At 48.2% G+C, this 21,979-nt stretch overlaps 1 protein-coding gene across 2 annotated transcripts in view; it reads left to right on the plus strand.

Moving 5' to 3' along the window:
- HYDIN (HYDIN axonemal central pair apparatus protein) overlaps positions 1 to 21,979 on the plus strand; it is a 446,380-nt gene that overhangs the window by 88,048 nt on the left and 336,353 nt on the right. For both annotated transcript variants that reach the window (XM_043526330.1, XM_043526331.1), the window contains exon 6: positions 10,706 to 10,905. In XM_043526330.1, the coding sequence (XP_043382265.1) occupies positions 10,706 to 10,905 (200 nt within the window). The remainder of the gene's footprint in view (positions 1 to 10,705; positions 10,906 to 21,979) is intronic.

The raw sequence follows: 21,979 nt of genomic DNA on the forward strand, positions 1-21,979 counted from the left end.
TGCTGGTATTTCGTCCCCTCCAGGCTTTGAGCATCTATACTCCCATCTGCCTCCGGACTCGTTGGTCGTCGATGCGGCTAACCAGCAGGAGAGACAAGGTTTCCAAGGTCCTTCCCCAAAGAATAGGGATGCTAAACAATTGGACCTCGTTGGTAGGAAATCTACTCCACCAGTGGTCTACAACTCCGTATTGCTAATCAGCAGGCCATTGTGAGCAGGTACTCTTATAACCTGTGCTTCCATGGCTAAGTTCACAGAGCTCGTCCCTTTGGACTCTCAGTCAGAGTTCACCGCCTTGGTGGAAGAAGGGAAATTAGGCTCTCACGGTTCACTGCAGGCAGCCTTAGATGCTGCAGACACTGCCACAAGAGTCATGGCGACAGGGGTGGCTATGTGATGGGGGGCCTGGTTGCAAGTCTCAGGGTTACCCTACCAAGTCCAACATACGATTCAGGCCCTCCCGTTTGAGGGTGAGAATCTATTTTCAGAGAAGATGTACAAACGGCTCCATAGACTAAAAGACTCCTAAGCCACCCTCAGATCCTTGGGCTTTCATACCCCTGCCACACAGCGCAGACACTTCCGCCCACAACCTCCTCCAAGGTTCCAACAGCAGAACCGCCAGGGCAACTCTAGGAGGAGGAACCGGAGCGGTAGAAGACAACATCCCTCCGCTAACCAAGGGCAGCCCAAACTGCCTCTGGACCTAAACCAGGATTTTGAAGGTGCAGTCAAGGACAGCGCACCAGACCAGAGACTGGATTCACCCCGCCTTACCTTTTCCTTCCGACTATCCCTTTTCTACCGTGCATGGTCCCATATAACTTTGGACCGTTGGGTGCTTCGCACGGTAGAGAGGGAATACTCCATCCAATTGTGTGCCCTCCCGCACTTCCTCCCCCTTCCCCGTCCCTCTTCAGGGATCCTTCTCACGAGAAACTTCTCATTCAGGAGGTACAATTGCTCCTAGCACTAGGGGCTGTGGAGGTTCCACTGGAGCACAGGGACAAGGGTTTCTATTCCTGCTATTTCCTAATACCGAAGGCCAAAGGCGGCCTAAGGCCCATCCTGGACCTGCGTGACCTCAACAAGTTTGTGTATTTTCATATAGCAATAGCGCAAAACCACAGAAAGTACCTCAGGTTTGTGGTCAACAGTTCCCATTACCAATTTACGGTCTTCCCTTTCGGCCTGTCAGCGGCACCTTGAGTCTTCTTCAAGTGCATGGCAGTCGTTGCCTCCTTTCTGCGGAAACATCAGGTACAGGTGTTCCCATACCTCGATGACTGGCTAATCAAAGGCTGATCCAGAGCTCAGGTGGAGGCTCAGGTGGCATTCATCGGAGCCACCTTTGAGAGTCTGGGCCTCCTACTGGACAAGGCGAAATCGACTCTGTACCCGGTCCAGAGGATAGAGTTCATAGGAGCGGTTCTGGACTCAACCCAAGCCAGAGCATTCCTCCTCCAAGCGAGATTCCAGGCCCTCGACGCCATGAGCCAGGTACTCAGGCAGTTCCCCAACACCACCATGAGAAATTGTCTCAGACTGCTTGATCGCATGGTGGCCTGTACGTATGTGGTCTGACATGCCAGACTCAGGCTTTGGCCGCTTCAGTTGTGGCTTGTGTCAGTGTACAGACCTGCCAGGGACAGCTTGGACAGGATCGTGACCCTGCCTCCCCCATCCTCGACTCGCTCCTGTGGTGGATGGACGCTCAGCAGGTGTGCTCAGGAGTCCCCTTCACTGCTCCACAACCATCCCTGATGCTAGTAACAGACACATCAGATTTGGGGTGGGGGGCTCATCTGGGGGACCACAGGACTCAGGGCCTCTGGTCACAGACAGATCGCCGTCCTCATATCAATGTCAGGGAGCTCAGGGCAGTATGCCTAGTGTGTCAGTCATTCTCCCTGTATATAGCAGGTCGATGTGTATCGGTCATGGCAGACAATATGACCGCGATGTTCTATATCAACAAACAGGGGGGTGCATGCCCCTCTCCCCTGTACCAGGAAGCCCTCAGGTTATGGGACTTTTGTATAAAGTACTCAGTCGATCTACAGGCATCGTACCTTCCAGGGGTCCAAAACAAGCTGGCGGACCGCCTTAGCAGATCCTTTCACAGCCATGAGTGGTCCCTTCGCCCGGACGTCGCATCTTCGGTCTTCCAGAAGTGGGGCTGTCCCCAGATCGACCTCTTTGCCACGTGATGCAACAGGAAGTGTCAGCAGTTCTGCTCCTTCCAGAATCACAGTCTGGGCTCCACAGCGGACGCGTTTCTCCTCCATTGTGGGGGACCTCTTCTATACGCCTTCCCACCCGTACTGCTCGTCCACAAGGTCCTGCTCAAGATTCGCAGAGACCGGGCTCAGGTCATTCTCATAGCACCAGCTTGGCCCCACCAGCATTGGTACATGTCTTTCCTAGGCATGTCAGTCGGAACCCCGATTACCCTGCTGCTTTTCCAGGACTATCTCACGCAGGATCACAGGCGACTCCAGCACCCAAATCTGCAGTCGCTGCATCTCACAGCCTGGAGGCTTCATGGCTAAACCTGTCCGAGCTCTCCTGTTCAGAACAAGTCAGACAGGTTCTCTTGGGTAGTAGGAAACCCTCCACTCGGGCCATGTACCTGAGTGGAGATTTTCAAGAGATTTGAAGAGATTTTCAATCTGGTCAGCTCAGCGTGACTTTCCCCCGGTGCTAGCCTCAGTGCCCCAGGTTTTGGATGATCTTTTCCACCTGAAGCAGGAAGGTCTCTCCTTGTCTTCTGTCAGTTGCTTCCTGAAGGGCCTCGACAGGTTGTACCCCCATGTCTGCCAACTGGTTCCTGCTTGGGACCTTCACTTGGTCCTCTCTAGGCTCCTGGAGCATCCCTTTGAGCCTCTAGCAACATGCTCCCTGCTCTACCTCTCCTACAAGGTCGCATTCCTGGTGGCAATAACTTCAGCCCGCAGGGTGTCTGAGCTTAGGGCTCTAACGTCAGAGCTACCCTACACTGTGGTTTTTTAAGGACAAGGTTCAGCTCAGACCCCATCTGGCCTTCCTCCTGAAGTTGGTATCGCAGTTCCACATCAACCAGGACATTTTCCTCCCGGTGTTCTACCCCAAGCCTCCTGCGAGTGGTAGTGAGCAGAGACTCCACACTCTCAATGTCCGCAGAGTGCTGGCCTTTTACATAGAAAGGATGAAACTGTTCAGAAGCCAGTACAGCTCTTTGTCGCAGTAGCGGACAGAATGAAGGGCCAGCCAGTTTTGACACAGCGCATTTCATCATGGATTGTGGCCTGCATTACCGAGTGCTACAATCTTGCAGGGATCCCAGTGCCCCCGATAACAGCGCACTCTACAAGAGCGCAAGCTTCATCAACAGCTTTCATGGCCCAGGTCCCCACCCAGGAAATCTGCTGGGTGACGATGTGGTCATCGATACACACTTTCGCCTCACACTATGAAATTAGTAGACAGGCCAGAGATGATGCAGCCTTTGGTAGAGCAGTACTCCAGTCAGTGGATAGCTCCGACCCCACCTCCTAATTTTGCTTGGGAGTCACCTGATTGGAATCAACATGAACAAGTACTCGAAGAGGAAAAACCGGTTACTCACCTTCTGGTAACTGTTGTTCTTCGAGATGTGTTATTCAAGTCCATTCCAATACCCATCCTCCCACCCGTCTGTCGGATGGCAAGAAGGAACTGAAGGGCTCAGCAGGGCTCTATATTCGGCGCCATAAGGGCGCGACTCCAGGGGGCGCCCAGGCGGACCCAACAGATGCTGCTAAGGGAAAAATCTTCTGGCCATCGTGCATGTGCGCGCGCACACACCTGATTGGAATGGACATGAACAACACATCTCGAAGAACAACAGTTACGAAAGGTGGGTAACCATTTTTTTTTCATTTCCTATCACAAACTTCTTCAGGTTAAGAACAAAAGATGGTTGGGAGGAAGGGCCAGTTTCCGGTTGTGCCGTTGGTTTTAGTGGGACCAAGATTTTACCTCAGTACACAAAGTCTTTACCTCTGGAGACTAAGCTAAAATCTGTTAGATCTATAGTAGGATGATTTTGCTGGTTTGATTCTGGTCCTAGCTGCGTTTATCCAGGTCTCCAAACCACCACTCATCGGCGTGGGATTGTCCAGCTCTGTTCTGAAAAGCCAAGGCCTTAGAGTTCCACAGTTCGGTTTGCTGTGATTGGCATGTGTTGGCAGAGCAGTCTGGGAGAAGACTGAGCCTCTGTGATTCGCAGCATGGTTGGGTCTCACTGTTCTCTTCATTGGCTTGTCCAGTTCATCCCACTTTTGAACTAATAAAACCTCAGATCATCCCCCCCGCACCAACTCAACACCAGAATTATTGTGCTCACCATGTTTGGTGTTTCATTGGAGACTGGCTGTTTGATCTTTACAGGATGATAAAATATACACATGGCTACATTATCAGGAACATGCATCTGTGTATACAAAGAAAGTGATAACTGCCAACCTTGCTAAGGATCTGATCCAACCCAGCTGGAATGACTGGGATACCCTTGTCACTGGGCTTACCATCTCAGCACAACTACTTCTTCATACTGGTCTTGCCAGTCAGCTGCTGTAATGAGCAGAACAGGCTGTGGTAATTTCTGGCAAACTCTGAGTTCTCACTTGTGGTCCCTATAATCCAGTGCATGGAATTATTCCCTTTCACAGTGTATCGAAATAGGAGTATTGGATATTTTTATCACAATTGCTTTGCCGTTGAGTCTTCCTGAATATTTGGGTGCAGTAAAATAAAGTGCATTGGTTGACGCACTTGCAAACTGACAAATAAGTCACACCACTGGAATTGGAAGTCATTAGAATATTCTGTCATACTGTATTACATAAAGTAATGTAAACATTTTAAATGCATAATGTCAGACCATTTTGTTTTTAAACTATTAATCAGAGGCTTCCATAGTGCTGTGATTGTGGGTGGATGCATGGATTAGAGAAAATGGGACTCACATGAAACCTGAATTCTTTTCCTCCAACAAACTGATAACCTTCCTTAGCACTGCTGCTCTTTAGTATTCCAATTCCCCTGCTCCTTCTTTCCTTCAAAGATAATCACCTGATATCCCCAACACTAACCTGGACTTTCTACCATTATCTGTTTCTCCTCAAAACCCAATTATCTTCTGGGTCTCAAACCCTCAATAAGGAACTTTAACGTTGCTGGCATCTCTGGATGTCTGAGTCTCAGCAGACCTGTTGCAGTGTATGCACATACCGTCCCCCTTTGGGACAGGACAGGGTGGTGATATAACCATGGTTACTCTCCCTGGCGGCCCTTGGGGTGACCACGGTATGGCCCAGAGGCCCGGGTTACAGCCTAATGGCCAGAGTGAATATGGCGGCCCTCGGACACAGGGCAGAGTCAATATGGCGGGGTGTGACGGCCTGGGTAGGAGGGACTGGGCCCGCCCGACTCCACTGGGCCCCGACCCAGAGCCCTACCAGTGACGGAGTGGTCCGTCACTGGGTGAGCGGGGAATCCCACCAAAACACGCTGACCTCACTCGGGTGGGAGATACCACTCTATCTGCCACCCCGACCGGGAAAACCGAGAAGTCTGCTGCTTGCCAGGAGCTAAGATTCATGATGTGACGAAGAGACTGCCGAGACTCATCAAGCCCTCGGATCGCTACCCCTTCCTGCTTCTCCACGTGGGCACCAATGATACTGCCAAGAATGACCTTGAGCGGATCACTGCAGGCTACTTGGCTCTGGGAAGAAGGATAAAGGAGTTTGAGGCCCAAGTGGTGTTCTCGTCCATCCTCCCTGTGGAAGGAAAAGGCTTGGGTAGAGACCGTCGAATAGTGGAAGTCAACGAATGGCTACGCAGGTGGTGTCGGAGAGAAGGCTTTGGATTCTTTGACCATAGGATGGTGTTCCAAGAAGGAGGAGTATTAGGCAGAGACGGGCTCCACTTAACGAAGAGAGGGAAGAGCATCTTCGCAAGCAGGTTGGCTAAGCTAGTAAGGAGGGCTTAAACTAGGTTCACGGGGGGAAGGAGACCAAAGCCCTGAGGTAAGTGGGGAAGTGGGATACTGGGAGGAAGCACGAGCAGGAGCGAGTGAGAGGGGAGGGCTCCTGCCTTGTACTGAGAAAGAGAGGCGATCAGCGGGTTATCTCAAGTGCCTATACACACATGCAAGAAGCCTGGGAAACAAGCAGGGAGAGTATAAGTAGGGGCATTGCCAGCAGATCGAGGGACGTGATCGTTCCCCTCTATTCGACATTGGTGAAGCCTCGTCTGGAGTACTGTGTCCAGTTTTGGGCCCCACACTACAAGAAGGATGTGGAAAATTGGAGAGAGTCCAGCGAAGGGCAACAAAAATGATTAGGGGTCTGGAACACATGACTTACGAGGAGAGGCTGAGGGAACTGGGATTGTTTAGTCTACAGAAGAGAAGAATGAGGGGGGATTTGATAGCTGCTTTTAACTACCTGAAAGGTGGATCCAAAGAGGATGGATCTAAACTATTCTCAGTGATAGCACATGACAGGACAAGGAGTAATGGTCTCAAGTTGCAGTGGGGGAGATTTAGGTTGGATATTAGGAAAAACTTTTTCAGTAGGAGGGTGGTGAAACACTGGAATGCGTTACCTGGGGAGGTGGTGGAATCCCCTTCCCTAGAAGTTTTTAAGGTCAGTCTTGACAAAGCCCTGGCTGGGATGATTTAGTTGGGGATTGGTCCTGCTCTGGGCAGGGGGTTGGACTAGATGACCTCCAGAGGTCCCTTCCAACTCTGATATTCTGTGAGTCTATGATTCTATGAACTGGAAGTCCTGGCAAAGTCAAGGAATTATGATGTGATTGGAATAACAGAGACTTGGTGGGATAACTCAGATGACTGGAGTACTGTCATGGATGGATATAAGCTGTTCAGGAAGGACAGGCAGGGCAGAAAAGGTGGGGGAGTTGCACTGTATGGAAGAGAGCAGTATGACTGCTCAGAGCTCAAGTATAAAACTGCAGAAAAACCTGAGAGTCTCTGGATTAAGTTTAGAAGTGTGAGCAACAAGGGTGATGTCGTGGTGGGAGTCTACTACAGACCACCGGACCAGGGGAATGAGGTGGACGAGGCTTTCTTCCGGCAACTCTCAGAAGTTACTAGATCGCAGGCCCTGGTTCTCATGGGAGACTTCAATCACCCTGATATCTGCTGGGAGAGCAATACAGCGGTGCACAGATAATCCAGGAAGTTTTTGGAAAATGTAGGGGACAATTTCCTGGTGCAAGTGCTGGAGGAACCAACTAGGGACAGAGCTCTTCTTGACCTGCTGCTCACAAACTGGGAAGAATTAGAGTTCAGGATCCTGACACAAGGAAGAAAGGAGAGCAGCAGAATACGGACCCTGGACTTCAGAAAAGCAGACTTTGACTCCCTCGGGGAACTGATGGGCAAGATCCCCTGGGAGAATAACATGAGGGGGAAAGGAGTCCAGGAGAGCTGGCTGTATTTTAAAGAATCCTTATTGAGGTTACAGGGACAAACCATCCTGATGTGTAGAAAGAATAGTAAATATGACAGGCAACCAGCTTGGCTTAACAGTGAAATCCTTGCTGATCTTAAATACAAAAAAGAAGCTTAAAGGAAGTGGAAGATTGGACAAATGACCAGGGAGGAGTATAAAAATATTGCTCGGGCATGCAGTAGTGAAATCAGGAAGGCCAAGTCACACCTGGAGTTGCAGCTAGCAAGAGATGTTAAGAGTAACATGAAGGGTTTCTTCAGGTATGTTAGCAACAAGAAGAAAGTCAAGAAAAGTGTGGGCCCCTTACTAAATGAGGGAGGCAACCTAGTGACAGAGGATGTGGAAAAAGCTAATGCACTCAATGCTTTTTTTGCCTCTGTCTTCTCAAACAAGGTCAGGTCCCAGACTACTGCACTGGGCAACACAGCATGGGGAGGTGGTGACCAGCCCGCTCTGGAGAAAGAAGTGGTTCGGGACTATTTAGAAAAGCTGGACGTGCACAAGTCCATGGGGCCGGATGCGCTGCTTCTGAGAGTGCTAAAGGAGTTGGCGGATGTGATTGCAGAGCCATTGGCCATTATCTTTGAAAACTCATGGTAATCGGGGGAAGTCCCTGACGACTGGAAAAAGGCTAATGTAGTGCCCATCTTTACAGAAGGGAAGGAGGAGGATCCTGGGAACTACAGGTCAGTCAGCCTCACCTCAGTCCCTGGAAAAATCATGGAGCAGGTCCTCAAGGAATCAATTCTGAAGCACTTAGAGGAGAGGAAAGTGATCAGGAACAGTCAGCATGGATTCACCAAGGGCAAGTCATGCCTGACTAATCTAATTGCCTTCTATGACGAGATAACTGGTTCTGTGGTTGAAGGGAAAACAGTGGACGTGTTGTTCCTTGACTTTAGCAAAGCTTTTGACACAGTCTCCCACAGTATTCTTGCCAGTAAGTTAAAGTAGTATGGGCTGGATGAATGGACTATAAGGTGGATAGAAAGCTGGCTAGATTGTCGGGCTCAACGGGTAGTGATCAATGGCTCCATGTCTAGTTGGCAGCCGGTATCAAGTGGAGTGCCCCAAGGGTCGGTCCTGGGGCCGGTTTTGTTCAATATCTTCATAAATGATCTGGAGGAGGGTGTGGATTGCACCCTCAGGAAATTTGCAGATGACACTAAACTGGGAGGAGTGGTAGATACGCTGGAGGGTAGGGATAGGATACAGAGGGACCTAGACAAATTAGAAGATTAGGCCAAAAGAAATCTGATGAGGTTCAAGAAGGACAAGTGCAGAGTCCTGCACTTAGGATGGAAGAATCCCATGCACCGCTACAGACTAGGGACCGAATGGCTCGGCAGCAGTTCTGCAGAAAAGGACCTAGGGGTTACAGTGGACGAGAAGCTGGATATGAGTGAACAGTGTGCCCTTGTTGCCAAGAAGGCCAATGGCATTTTGGGATGTATAAGTAGGGGCATAGCGAGCAGATCGAGGGACGTGATCGTTCCCCTCTATTCAACATTGGTGAGGCCTCATCTGGAGTACTGTGTCCAGTTTTGAGCCCCACACTACAAGAAGGATGTAGAAAAATTGGAAAGAGTCCAGCGGAGGGCAACAAAAATGATTAGGGGACTGGAACACATGAGTTATGAGGAGAGGCTGAGGAAACTGGGGGTGTTTAGTCTGCAGAAGAGAAGAATGAGGGGGGATTTGATAGCTGCTTTCAACTACCTGAAATGATGTTCCAAAGAGGATGGCTCTAGACTGTTCTCAGTGGTAGCAGATGACAGAACAAGGAGTAATGGTCTCAAGTTGCAGTGGGGGAGGTTTAGGTTGGATATCAGGAAAAGCTTTTTCAGTAGGAGGGTGGTGAAACACTGGAATGCGTTACCTAGGGAGGTGGTGGAATCTCTTTCCTTAGAAGTTTTTAAGGTCAGTCTTGACAAAGCCCTGGCTGGGATGATTTAATTGGGGATTGGTCCTGCTTTGAGCAGGAGGTTCGACTAGATGACCTCCTGAGGGTTCCTTCCAACCCTGATATTCTCTGATTCTATGATTCTATGACTCGCTCACCCTCCCTGGGTCACTTCCTGCCGTAGTTCCAGAAGCTGCTGTCTGTAGGGCATCACGTCTCCAAGCTCCTCAATGTGGATGGTTCTCTGGTGCTCCTCAGGCTTCAGGCCTCCAATCCGGCTCGTAGGGTCTCTGGCTCTTGCAGGCAGGGGCTGTGGTGGCTCTTCAGCTGATGCTTCGGCCAAAGGTCCTTCCCCTCCGGCAGTCAGCCCAGAATGAGCTGGGCTGCTCCCTTTTATACTGAGGCAGCAGTTGGAGCATGCCCAGCATGGCCTAAAGGGTGGGATTTCTGCCACTCATAGTGTGGGGTTAACCCTTCCCTCTCCAGTGCGGGGTATGCACACCCCATCACAAGACCCATCTGTCGGGTCTAGGATCTCAGATACGCAGTGTATCCCCAAAACACATGAAGTTACATCAGCCACTGAGTCTTGGCACAGACCACCAGCCCTGATGAAAGATATCCTACAGTGGGACTGTTGGCAAAGGGAGGGAGGGCCCCTGTGGAGCTGGGGAAGGATAAAGAAACACAGGATGTTGGGAAGAACAAGAGTTATCGTGTCCAGTTTGGGGGAATCAGAGTGGGAGATCCCAGCTGAGGCAGGGGATGAGGAAGAAAAAGGATAGGATGGTTAGGGGGTTTTGAGCTCAAAGAAAGATCTGGTATCCTTGTGAAGTGTCAAGGAGAAGGATCGGAGTGAAATTAACTTGTCTCACCATATTAACTGTATCAAAAAGGCAATTAGGATTAGGTGAAGAACATGCTTGCAGTTGCTTGCTTTCAATATATGTACTTTCACTACGTTACCATTGCAGAAAAATTGGTACTGTTTTTGAATGTCTCTATGAAGAGGATTGATCATAAATCATAGTAGTAGGGAATAGTGCTATTTTGCTCACACCTGAAACACTGGGAGCAATTCTTGTCTCCAGTTTGGGAAGAATATATTGTAGAAAAATTGTTAAACCATGATACAAAGAGTGAAGGCCACGGCACCCGAAATGCCTTAATGTTCCCTTCTTGTAAGTATGGATTCTGTTGTCCATGAAGCCAGTTGGATTCCTTCTGTTGCTCGCTCTGTTGTGGGAATGATGCCTGAGTTTACCAGACTGACGTGGTTTGTGTTATTTCCCCGTAGGATTACATCCACCAGGTAACCTGCATCACGGAAAGAGAAAAGTTTATTGTGCCTATCCGAGCGATAGGGGCTCGGGCAATACTGGACTTCCCTGACCAACTGAACTTCTCCACCTGCCCCGTCAAGTACAGCACTCAGAAAACTCTGCTGGTTCGCAACATTGGCAATAGAGAGGCCCGCTACAGAATCAGCCTTCAGAGGTAAAGGGGGCTCTGCTTGGTCTTCATGTGCTTCACCTCGCTTGCTGAAGGCTGTGTTAATGCAGGGTAGCAAAGAGGAACCGAGCAATCAGATAACGTGCACATTGCAGCTTAGAGCACACCAGCTGTTTATTGTTACTTGCTGTGTGATGGAGAAGGTGTCTGTCTGAGACTCCAACCCTTGTCATGGTGGGCTGCAGAGTTTTAGGGCATGCTGTTGTGTGTGCTCCATGGAAATAGCATGCACCAAGCCTGTCAGATGAAAAAGGAAAAAATCTTGTTGCAGCCCTGTAGTTAAAGATACAGATAGGAGAATGGTAGCTAAGTCCTTCTCCCGCTATGGAGTCTATGGGTAGGAGCTGTTGTCAGTTGCTGAATGTGGGTGTTCTCTCTCCGTGTGCTGTATCGGCTCCAGCCAGGTAGCCAGTACAGCAGACTCTGATCAAACTGCCCAGGAAGACCACAGACTTGGTTCAGTAGCGAAAACACTTGGCCAGGTTTATTGTCAATGAAGCACGGTCCTAGTGCCCAGGCTCAATGGTTATAGGTACACTAACTATACTCATTACAATGGACCAGTTCAGTGAACTGCGGGATTTTTCATTCCCAGCATGGCCAGACAAAGACACCCCCCTGTGACCCCTATTTTATACACTGATACAAACAAGTTACGTATTGCCCCTCTGATATGGTTAGTTACCACCCTTTAGTTGTACCTGTTCGTTGGATCAAAACATCTCTATCCATCACATTTCATCCTGACCTTATTTTTAAGAGGGGTCAGTGTGCCCTTGCATCATCTTCAGGGAGTGACAGGGAGTGTGTGTACACCATAACCTTGTATTGGGATGTTCTGGTACTAAGTGCTTGTGTTTTCGCAACGCCTTGCCAAGTTCATGTATCGGATAGCGAACCTGCAAGCATCTGCTTTGTAAAAGGGTTTTGCTCATAGCTTGAGTCTTGGTAACTTTGCTTTATCTCAGCAGGGCCTGTCTTTAGTTCAGGCCTTAGGCCTTACACCATGCCACTTATGCCAGGCCTGTCTCAGGCTCTCTCTTTCTATTAGAGAAGCATGTCAATCAGAGTCCATTTCTAGTCAATCAGACTCCATCCTCCAGCTGCAATAGCTATTGTATGGTAAAGAAATACCAACTGAGTACTAAAACTTCTTTAAAGGTGCTTATCAGCTCCACCCCCCCATAGATACACCATAGATTATATGCATGTTAAACTTCACTAACTATGTATGTCAGTCAGTTCCTAGGTCAGCAATCAACCAGTTCAATCCTGATTTGCAACATGAAATTGAATGCATTGGAAAACTTTTTTTAATAATCTTGAACTGCAAGAAAAATCTGGCTGACTGCTATGAAAGTGCATGTTGACTGTGTAAAGATGAATAGCTGATAAGATTTCTCTTGCAGTCAAATAGTTGTGGGGAATCTGTCATCTTTTGCATTTTATTACGAATTTTCCAAAACCAGACTGGATTTTCAAGCAGAAAATTTACATCTTTGACTACAAACAGTATTTTGTGCTAATTAAAAAGAGAGGCCACTCTGCTGTTCAGGTTCCTTTTAAATACTTATCTGCTCTTTCAGCATTGCAGCTGCAGCAGGGTTTTGGTTTTTTAAGTGCCAAAAAATATTCAGTGAAATGTCAAAAAGAGCTCTGCAGTGAAAACACTAAGAGAGATTGACCTCCAAGCAAAGCTGACAACCCAGTTGGAGGGTCAGGCCAATACACCACTGCACAAGATAATAAACCATTCGCTGGCAATTATGTACGAATAAATGTGTCTAGGCAGACTTTCCCCGGAGACAGGCTCTTTTTCTGTTAACAGTATGGGGGTTGATTTCACTGCTGCTCAGGCTGCAGTAGAGACTGTGATGGTGTTACTAACAGTACAGGTGATGGGGATAAAGTTCAATTTGACACTGGCTCTTTTGCATATCAGCAGTAGTAACTTGAGGATGGTGATTGACTGTTATCTTTGAGCATTCAGACTTGTGCCAGGAGCTTCACAAATAAATGAGAGATGTGTTCCCTGTCCTGGAGAGCAGACAATGAAAATATAAGATGGTATGCAATAGTGAGACCAGCAGCATGGCGAATAGGGGACGGTAGCCAAGTACACACCTGAATTCTGCTAAGTATGTGAGCACGTGCTTAAGTCCATCTCTGTTCAATAAAGTGACTAAGCACATGCCTAAAGTTAAGCATGTGCTTAGTCTTTGCTGAATAAGAATGGACTGTTGAATTGGGGCCATAATATACATTTCTTGGATGTGTCTTGAAGTGCCCTGAATGTTTGTCCATTAGAGTTCAGTGAATAATTATTTTTTTTTATTTTGATGGCCAAATTGGGGGCAAAAAGTTCAGTTAACTTCTAATCGAAACAGAATTTTTTCATTTTTTCTTGCTGAAACCAAAATGCTGGAAAAAATATGTTTGGGTGGAAAGAAAATATTTTGAGTGGTGATTGGGAAATACCATTTTGGAAGTTTTTGTTTTCAGAGTTTTTTTTACTGAAACTATTTGCCAAATCTGACCTGAATTTGTGCAGTTTCAGTGGCCCAGAACAGCATTTCCCAGCAAATTTACTAATCACGTCCCCCAAAATCACCCAACTCTAGTATACATGTGTGTGTATTTTTACATATACATATATTTTAAAAATTGAGGAGTTCAATTTGGTGGAATGGAACTGGTGTGGTGGAATGGAACTGGAGTGATTTGTAAGGGCATATGAATGTATAAACATAGGGAGGTGTCCTGGTCTCTTCCCCCTCTCTTTTTGTCATTGATAAAAGCAGAATAATGAGTTTCTCTTCTGTGATATTCAGCAAGATAAATATCAAGGGCCAGGAACTTTGAAATGAAAATGGTGCCTCGGAGCAAATCTCAGCGCACAGCTTCCCGTTTTCATCTCAGCCTTCTTTGCTGTTGGCACTAAAACCACTGCGCTGCGCTGCCTTGTAGGGAAGGGATGCTGAATTTCAAAGATGAGCACTTGCCTTTAGGAGCTTCACCACAAAGCTCCTAAAAGTTTTAGCAAACTCTCGTGCAGAAAGAGTTATTGATGCTTTACTGTTTTCTGATTCATTGTTATGATGAGTATGCCCATGACCCCAGCTCCTTACACCCACCGAGCACAGGCAGGCCCCTCCCTGAGCCTCTGCCCATACCCTCACCATACCCTCACCTGTGCCTCATGGCCATGAATAAATTTAGACTGGAAATTAGGTTTCTAACCATCAGAGTAGTGAGGTTCTGGAATAGCCTCCCAACAGGAGTAGTGGGGGCAAACAACTAACCTAGTTTGAAAATGGAGCTTGATAAGTTTATGAAGGGGATGATCTGACGGGGTTGCCTGCTGTAGCAGGGGACTGGACTCGATGACCCAGGAGGTCCCTTCCAGTCCTAAATCCCTATGTTTGTCACAGCTGCCGTGTCAGAAATCCCCTCTCATCACTCAGTGCACTTCCAACACTTCCTCCTCCTTCTCCCTGATGTTCTGGAGAGCAGGAGGGCATGGTGCTGCCCTCGCTCCTCTCCTCTTTGTTTACAATGTAGTGCCAACATTGTGTGGGAGCTTAGCTGGAGAAAGTGGCAAAGTATGGTTCTGTGGGTCTCAGAGCATCTTTTCTCCTACGTCTGAGGCCAGTGCACAGGTCAGGTTGAGAGCTGCAAATCACCAGGCTCATTCTAGGAGAGAACCATGCCAGAAAAGAAGAAATTCAAGGCGACTGATCCCCTTTCCAAACAGAAAGACACATTGAGTCAAATTCTTCCATCATGCAACTCCATTGATGTCACTTGAGTTACATGAAGGTTGAGATTGTCCCATCAATGGTCAAGCCAAGGGAGAAGATGTCTACCGAATCAGACCAAGACCACAGGCAACCAGGAAACAGAGTAAGTGGAAGGTTGATCAGCTGCAGTAACAAACAGTGATTCTGAAGAAATGATAAAGATGATCAGCTCATCTTCTCTCTTCAGAAGCTTCCTCTTAGCTGTCTCTCTGCAGAGCTTCTTGTCTCTATCAGGGAATAATGCAGAGGACAGTTAGGGCCATCACAGTATTCAAGGATCCTTCTGGGATATAGTTCAGTCCCTTTGATGCTGAAGAAGAGCTCCCAAAAATGGAGGCTGGAGACAGAGAAGAGATGGAGATGTGGAAAGGGAGAAGCTGAAGATTCTTTGCAGGATTCTTCTGTGATATGATGGAGTGTTGGCTGCTCTGCTTATTCCATCAAAGAGACCTGTTTAACTGGGACAATCTTATTTCTTGTCTTGGTAACAGTACCATTATTAAAATTAATGTATGTGCTCAGATTAAATTATGGTTTGGGATTCGCCCCTTTTAGGTCCTAATGGAGGCCTGGAGGACATTCAGTCACTAGTAGGTTAATGCAACTCTGCTAGTGGTTTCTCAGGGTCAGCAGGTGATTTTTTAATGAAATCAAAAGAATGGAAAAACCAGTTTTCAGCCTAACCTAAACTACTGTATTGTGAAGAACAGGTTTGGACACTGATAATGAGAAAGCAAAGACATTTTAGGAGGGAATAGAGAAAAAGGCAAATAAAAAGGTTATTGATGAAAGGTATAATATGGCTTGATAAGAAAGATATTGTTGCACCTGTGTGTTGTCCATGCATCTCGCAACTGGACAGATATTGAGGGTTTGGTTTAAAACCTAAATAAGTTAATTGAATGTTGCCAACGCCACTTCCTCTTATTAGTTACAATCCTAAATTTATAGCAGTGGTATCTGGGTTTGGCATCTTGATCAGATAGATACATTTGGCCACTCTTTAAAGAAGGGAAACTGATGACTGGAGGAATCAAGCTAAATATAAACGTCAAAATACCCTTTTATGTCATAACTTAGAAATTCAGTATTGGTCCCTTTCCAGTGTGGAAATAGGGGCCAGATCCTTGGTGTCTAGTTCTGTTGAAATCAATGGAGTGAGGCTGATTGGTACACGCTGAAGCTCTGACTGTGATTATTGTTGACTGTAGAGAGCCTTTTAAACTTAGGCAGGTAAATTGGAGATAGTAGATCAAAACCAGAATTTGAAAAACAAATCAAATAGCTAAGTATATAAAGACACATAATACATCAAAAGTAGGAAAGTCATGTAAAGGAGAAAAAATAAGATAGTTGAAGATTTTTCAATATCCAGGGTCACAGGTGATCAGTTTAAAAGGATAGATTATCCAGAACCAGTATGGTTTTTAAGACCAATGCACAATTAATGAACTAAAGGCTAAAGTTTAATCTGACATCTTCATCTCAGCTGACCATTTGGCCGTTGAAATACATTCCCAGCTGGGGTGTGTAGCCTACCGTCTTTTTTATTATTTTTGAACTATAGAAACCAACCTGATGAATTGATTTAAATCAAGAAAAGTTTAGGTTTAACAATGGGACTCCCGTTCCCCAGACCTGGAGACCTGGGATGCCTGTCAAAGGTAATGCACTCAGGCTTCAGAGAAAAAAGAAGGCAATGTGGTCTAGTGGATAGAGTATTAGACTGGGACTCAGGTGACCTAAGTTCCTAAGTTCTACTCCTGGCTCAGTTACTGACCTTCTGTGTGATCTTAGGCAAGTAGCTTCACTTCTCTGTATATCTATCTTCTCTGTTTTGATTGTAACTCTTCAGATGAGGGGTGGCTTTTTACTAAGTATGTGTACAGTGCCTAGCACACCGTTTCTCAAATGTGGCCACTGGAGGGTTTCTCTGCGGCCACGACAGATTCCCAGGCGGTGATGTGGGGGCGGGGGCAGCAAAGCATCGGCCCATTCCCCTCCCTACCTCCCTCATGCTCCTGGATGCGCCACTCTGCACCTCTCCGGAAACAGGTGGGGCACAATGCTGAAGGAATCATAGAATATCAGGGTTGGAAGGGACCTCAGGAGGTCATCTGGTCCAACCCCCTGCTCAAAGCAGGACCAATCCCCAATTAAATCATCCCAGCCAGGGCTTTGTCGAGCCTGACCTTAAAAACTTCTAAGGAAGGAGATTCTACCACCTCCCTAGGTAACGCATTCCAGTGTTTCACCACCCTCCTAGTGAAAAAGTTTTTCCTAATATCCAACCTAAACCTCCCCCACTGCAACTTGAGACCATTACTCCTTGTCCTGTCATCTTCTACAACTGAGAATAGTCTAGAACCATCCTCTTTAGAACCACCTCTCAGGTAGTTGAAAGCAGCAGACTAAACAATCCCAGTTCCCTCAGCCTCTCCTCATAAGTCATGCGTTCCAGTCCCCTAATCATTTTTGTTGCCCTTCGCTGGACTCTCTCCAATTTTTCCACATCCTTCTTGTAGTGCGGGGCCCAAAACTGGACACAGTACTCCAGATGACGCCTCACCAATGTCGAATAGAGGGGAACGATCACGTCCCTCGATCTGCTGGCTATGCCCCTACTTATACATCCCAAAATGCCATTGGCCTTCTTCGCAACAAGGGCACACTGTTGACTCATATCCAGCTTCTCATCCACTGTCACCCCTAGGTCCTTTTCTGCAGAACTGCTTCCTAGCCATTCGGTCCCTAGTCTGTAGCGGTGCATTGGATTCTTCCATCCTAAGTGCAGGACCCTGCACTTATCCTTGCTGAACCTCATCAGATTTCTTTTGGCCCAATCCTCCAATTTGTCTAGGTCCCTCTGTATCCTATCCCTACCCTCCAGCGTATCTACCTCTCCTCCCAGTTTAGTATCATCCGCAAATTTCCTGAGAGTGCAATCCACACCATCCTCCAGATCGTTTATGAAGATATTGAACAAAACCGGCCCCAGGACCGACCCCTGGGGCATTCCACTTGATACCGGCTGCCAACTAGACATGGAGCCATTGATCACTACCCATTGAGCCTGACAATCTAGCCAACTTTCTACCCACCTTATAGTGCATTCATCCAGCCCATACTTCTTTAACTTGCTGACAAGAATACTGTGGGAGACCGTGTCAAAAGCTTTGCTAAAGTCAAGAAACAATACATCCACTGCTTTCCCTTCATCCACAGAACCAGTAATCTCATCATGAGTTCAACGTGAGTTCTCTACCTGGGGGATGGGGGAGACTTAGTGGGGCTCAGACTTCAGCCCTGGAGTGTTTGGGCAGTGGGGACCTAGGGAGCCTGGCTGCAGACTAGGGCTTCAGAATCCAACCCCTGGCTGCATAGCAGTGGGCTCCAATCTCTGGCTCTGGCTGGGTGATGCCAACTCCTAATCCCGCTGGCGGCCGCTGGCCCAGGCACTGACCCCCATACATTCACTCACCCCCATCCATGTGCTCCAACCCCCTGCGATAGTCGCTGACCCCAGGTGCCGGCCCCAGGCCCCGACCCTGGGTGCAGATCCCCGGTGCTGGCCTTGGGCTCCATTGGGTGCTGGCTCTGTATGCCATCTCCTAGTCCTGGCCATGCGGCAGCAGGCGCAGACCCCAAGAGCCAGCTCCAAACCCTGGCGGCAGCCAACCCCCAGCCCTGGCTGCTGACCCTGGGCACTGCTCCTGGGTTCCTGCAGGTGCTGGCCATAGGCGCCAATCCCCAGCCCTCGATGCCAGCTCCGGTGCAGATGCCCAGCCCCGGGCACACAGCAGTGGACACCAACCCCAGGTTCTGGCAGGTGCTGGCCCTGGACACTGACCTCCAGTCCCAGTTGCGTAGCAGCAGACTCCACTGAGTGCTAGCCCAGGACACTTACTCCTTACCCCGGCTATGCAGCAGCGGGCACAGACCCCAAGTGCCAACCCTAGGTGCAGACCCCTGGCCCCAGGCACACAGCAGCAAGGACCAGCTCCAGGTACCGACTGCTGGCTGTGCGGCCACCCAGCAGTCTATCAAGTGCCGCGCACTTCAGGTGCCCCTCCCCGCACTGCCGCGCTGCTCCTGCCCTCTGCTTTGGAGCCCCTGGCCAGCTGCTCCCGGGAGCCTCCTGCTTCCTGTGCAGAGTTGGGGGGAGGGGAGGTGCTGATGTCAAAGTGTCCCCCTCCCCCGCCCCTGTACCCCATTTCTGCAGAGCGGAGGTGGGGAACATGACAGTGTTCAGGAGTGGGACATGGGACAGAGTTTGCTGGCGGCTGCTGCTGCGTCTCAGGCCTCAGACTGGTGAGTGCCGATCTACCTAAAGGGGCAGCGTGTGTCTTTCTCTCTCTCTCCCCCACTAATTTTTCCCTGTGGGTGCTCCAGCTCTGGAGCACCCATGGAGTCGGCGCCTATGCTAGCTGCCTTAGCCCACAAGCTCAGACTAAAGCCTGCTTCCTTCTCTGCCCCGTCCCAAAGGTCCAGAGCCTGAACTCTTAATTGCTTTCTCTCCCAGCCAAGAGGCTACGGGCTAAAGACTGCTCACAGCTTCACCCCGCCTGGGGGGGGCCGGGGGGGGGCCGGGGGGAGGCAGAGCACAAGACTGTTCCTGCTGGCTTACCTCTGCTAGGTGGCTACAGACTGCGTACAGCTCAGTCACAGCAGCGAGGCCCCAGCCTGAGGGTTATTGCCTAATACAGCAAGGCGTAGTGGCCTCCATCCCCGCTCGAGAGTGATAGACCACTACACTTCCCTTCCTCATCCAGCCATCTACATAGGCAACTTTAACAGCCGTCCCGAAGACCGGGGATACTGCTCAAATGACACAACCGGGGAACCGATCACAGAATGGGTCTCCCTCGAAGACCTCCACCTGCTCTATGATCCGAAGCAATCCAGATCTTTTCGGTCTGCAAGTTGTACAATGGATCACAGCCCTGACCTGTGTTTTGTGACCTGTAACAGCACAGTATTCCACTGGCCACAACAAGAACCATTTTAAGTCACTTCCCACATAACCAACATTACTCAGTTATCCTCCAACATTAGTTGAAGACAGGGATCACGTTTGTTGATTTGTGTTTCCCTTCATCCTCTCCCCTGGTTCTTGTCACGCATATGGAAAGCAGACCAGAAGTCCAAAGTGCAAGTAATGTGATTTTTATTGGGGTTAATTTCCAGCAGGCATATGTATACTATAATTCAATTCTGCAGAGCCCTGTTTCCCAGTGTTCCCACTCCCCCCTCCTCAGCAGGCATAATTATAACTGAAATGCACACCCATAGTCCCACCTCTTACAACTTATGGTCATGTTTCGTTTTGGGGCTCGTCTGGATAGAGTCTTCCTTCCTACCCCTTTTGTACCTCATTGGAGGGCTAAGGAATGAGGTTGTACTTTGGTCAGGGGCAAGCATTTCTCTGGTCTTTTAGTGTTTTACTCGTTGCTTGACCTTGCCTTGAGATGAGGAGTTGAGGCAGTCTTCAAGTGTGCACTCATATATTACATTCCCGCCATGCCTGAGAACACTTTAACTGCTTTTATCTATTTCCATTATACTAACAAACCCATCTGGTTTAGGCAAAAGCAACATTTACAGTGTCTCTTTGGTTTTAGTAAAATCCTTTTGTTCATACATATTAGTAAAAATATATATATATATATCCAACACCAAACTGGCAAGCAGAACTCAAAATACTATCTCAGGCAAAACTTACAGGCCTGGATCCTACATTGGCACTAATACTGTAAACAATTTGTCCTCTGCATACAACACTGTCTGGAGACAGGGCCTCCTCCTCAAGATCTCCCGTGTCATTCACAGCTGGCGAACGATCTGTCTCCTGGGGAGTGATGACTGGGGACTGCAGCTTTAAGGTACACCATAATGGCCAGATCAGTAGTCCAAGAACTCTTAACTCAGGCATCCCTCAGGGCTTTATCCTGGCCCTGATACTTTTTAATCTATACACTGTGGATATAGCAGCAATGGAGTTGAGGAAATTTGTGTATGCGGATGATTTTGCCCAACTGTTCAGCATACAAGCTTCCATACCATCAGCTTCACCCTAACCCAAGATCTTAGCATAATGGCTGATTATTTCCAATGCTGAAAACTTAGGCCTAACCTGAAAAAAAACATGGTAACCACTTTCCATCTCAACAATAAAATAATTAATACCAAACTCGATGTGCAGTTCAGCGGTGAGAATGTCAGCCACGAAGCTAACCCAAAGTATCTTGGCGTTACACTGGACTGGAGTTTGACCTTTCAATAACACATCGAGAACACCCACGATAAGGTCAGATCTCATGTTGTGCTTATCAGGAAATGGCTGGAACATCATGGGGCTCCAGTGCAAGGACCTTATGATCCGCAACAATTGTTTTGGTATATTCTGTGGCTGAATACTATGTGCCAGTGTGGTCTCACAGCAGTCTCGCTAAACTCCTTGATACTGAATTCAGTAACGCCATGCGCATAGTGTCAGGGACACTCAAATTGACTCCAGTTGACTGGCTCCCAGTCCTATTGCACATCCATCCTCCACAGATTAGAAGCGCTTCCTAGACATCTCGCTTTCTCAAACACATCAATGCAAACATGAGGATCCCATTGCACGATGAGCTGCAGAAGCCGCCAAAGACAAGATTAAAATCCCGCAACCCTCTATGGAACTGCATCAAGACCCTTACAATCAACTTCAATGCTGATGCTCAATGGAGAGCCACATGGACTGTTTCAACTGCTCAAAACAAACAGCTCTTCAATGACCCTGCCGAGGAATCACTGAGGTTTTGATTTATCTTGGACAGGCTGGTTCAGACTGAATCGCATCAGGACATCTCATGGGAGATGGGGACAAACCCTCTTTAAATGGAAAATGAGGCAAACACCTGTATGCGACTCTGATCACTAGACACAAACAATGAAGCACATCATATCCGACTGTCCTCTGAGTTCTTTTGCCAGGAGCCTGAGGACATTCACCAGTTCACTGCTGTGGCAATGTGCTGGCTATCAAATCTAGATTTACATTTGTAGCTGTTGCTATTGACCTAAACCATAAGAAAGAAGAAGGCTTCCTGTGGCTTCCTGCCACAGCCTCGCCAAGAAGCCTCTTGGCGAGGCTGTGGCAGGAAATAAATCAATGGGGACACAGCTGTCTGACCAATAGATGGCTGGCACAAACAGTCCACTACAAGCGTGCTTTAACTTAAAGCTGCACTTTATTTAGTCTCTAGCACTTACAC

Source organism: Chelonia mydas, chromosome 12, assembly GCF_015237465.2.
Source record: "Chelonia mydas isolate rCheMyd1 chromosome 12, rCheMyd1.pri.v2, whole genome shotgun sequence".
Classification (NCBI taxonomy): Eukaryota; Metazoa; Chordata; order Testudines; family Cheloniidae; genus Chelonia; species Chelonia mydas.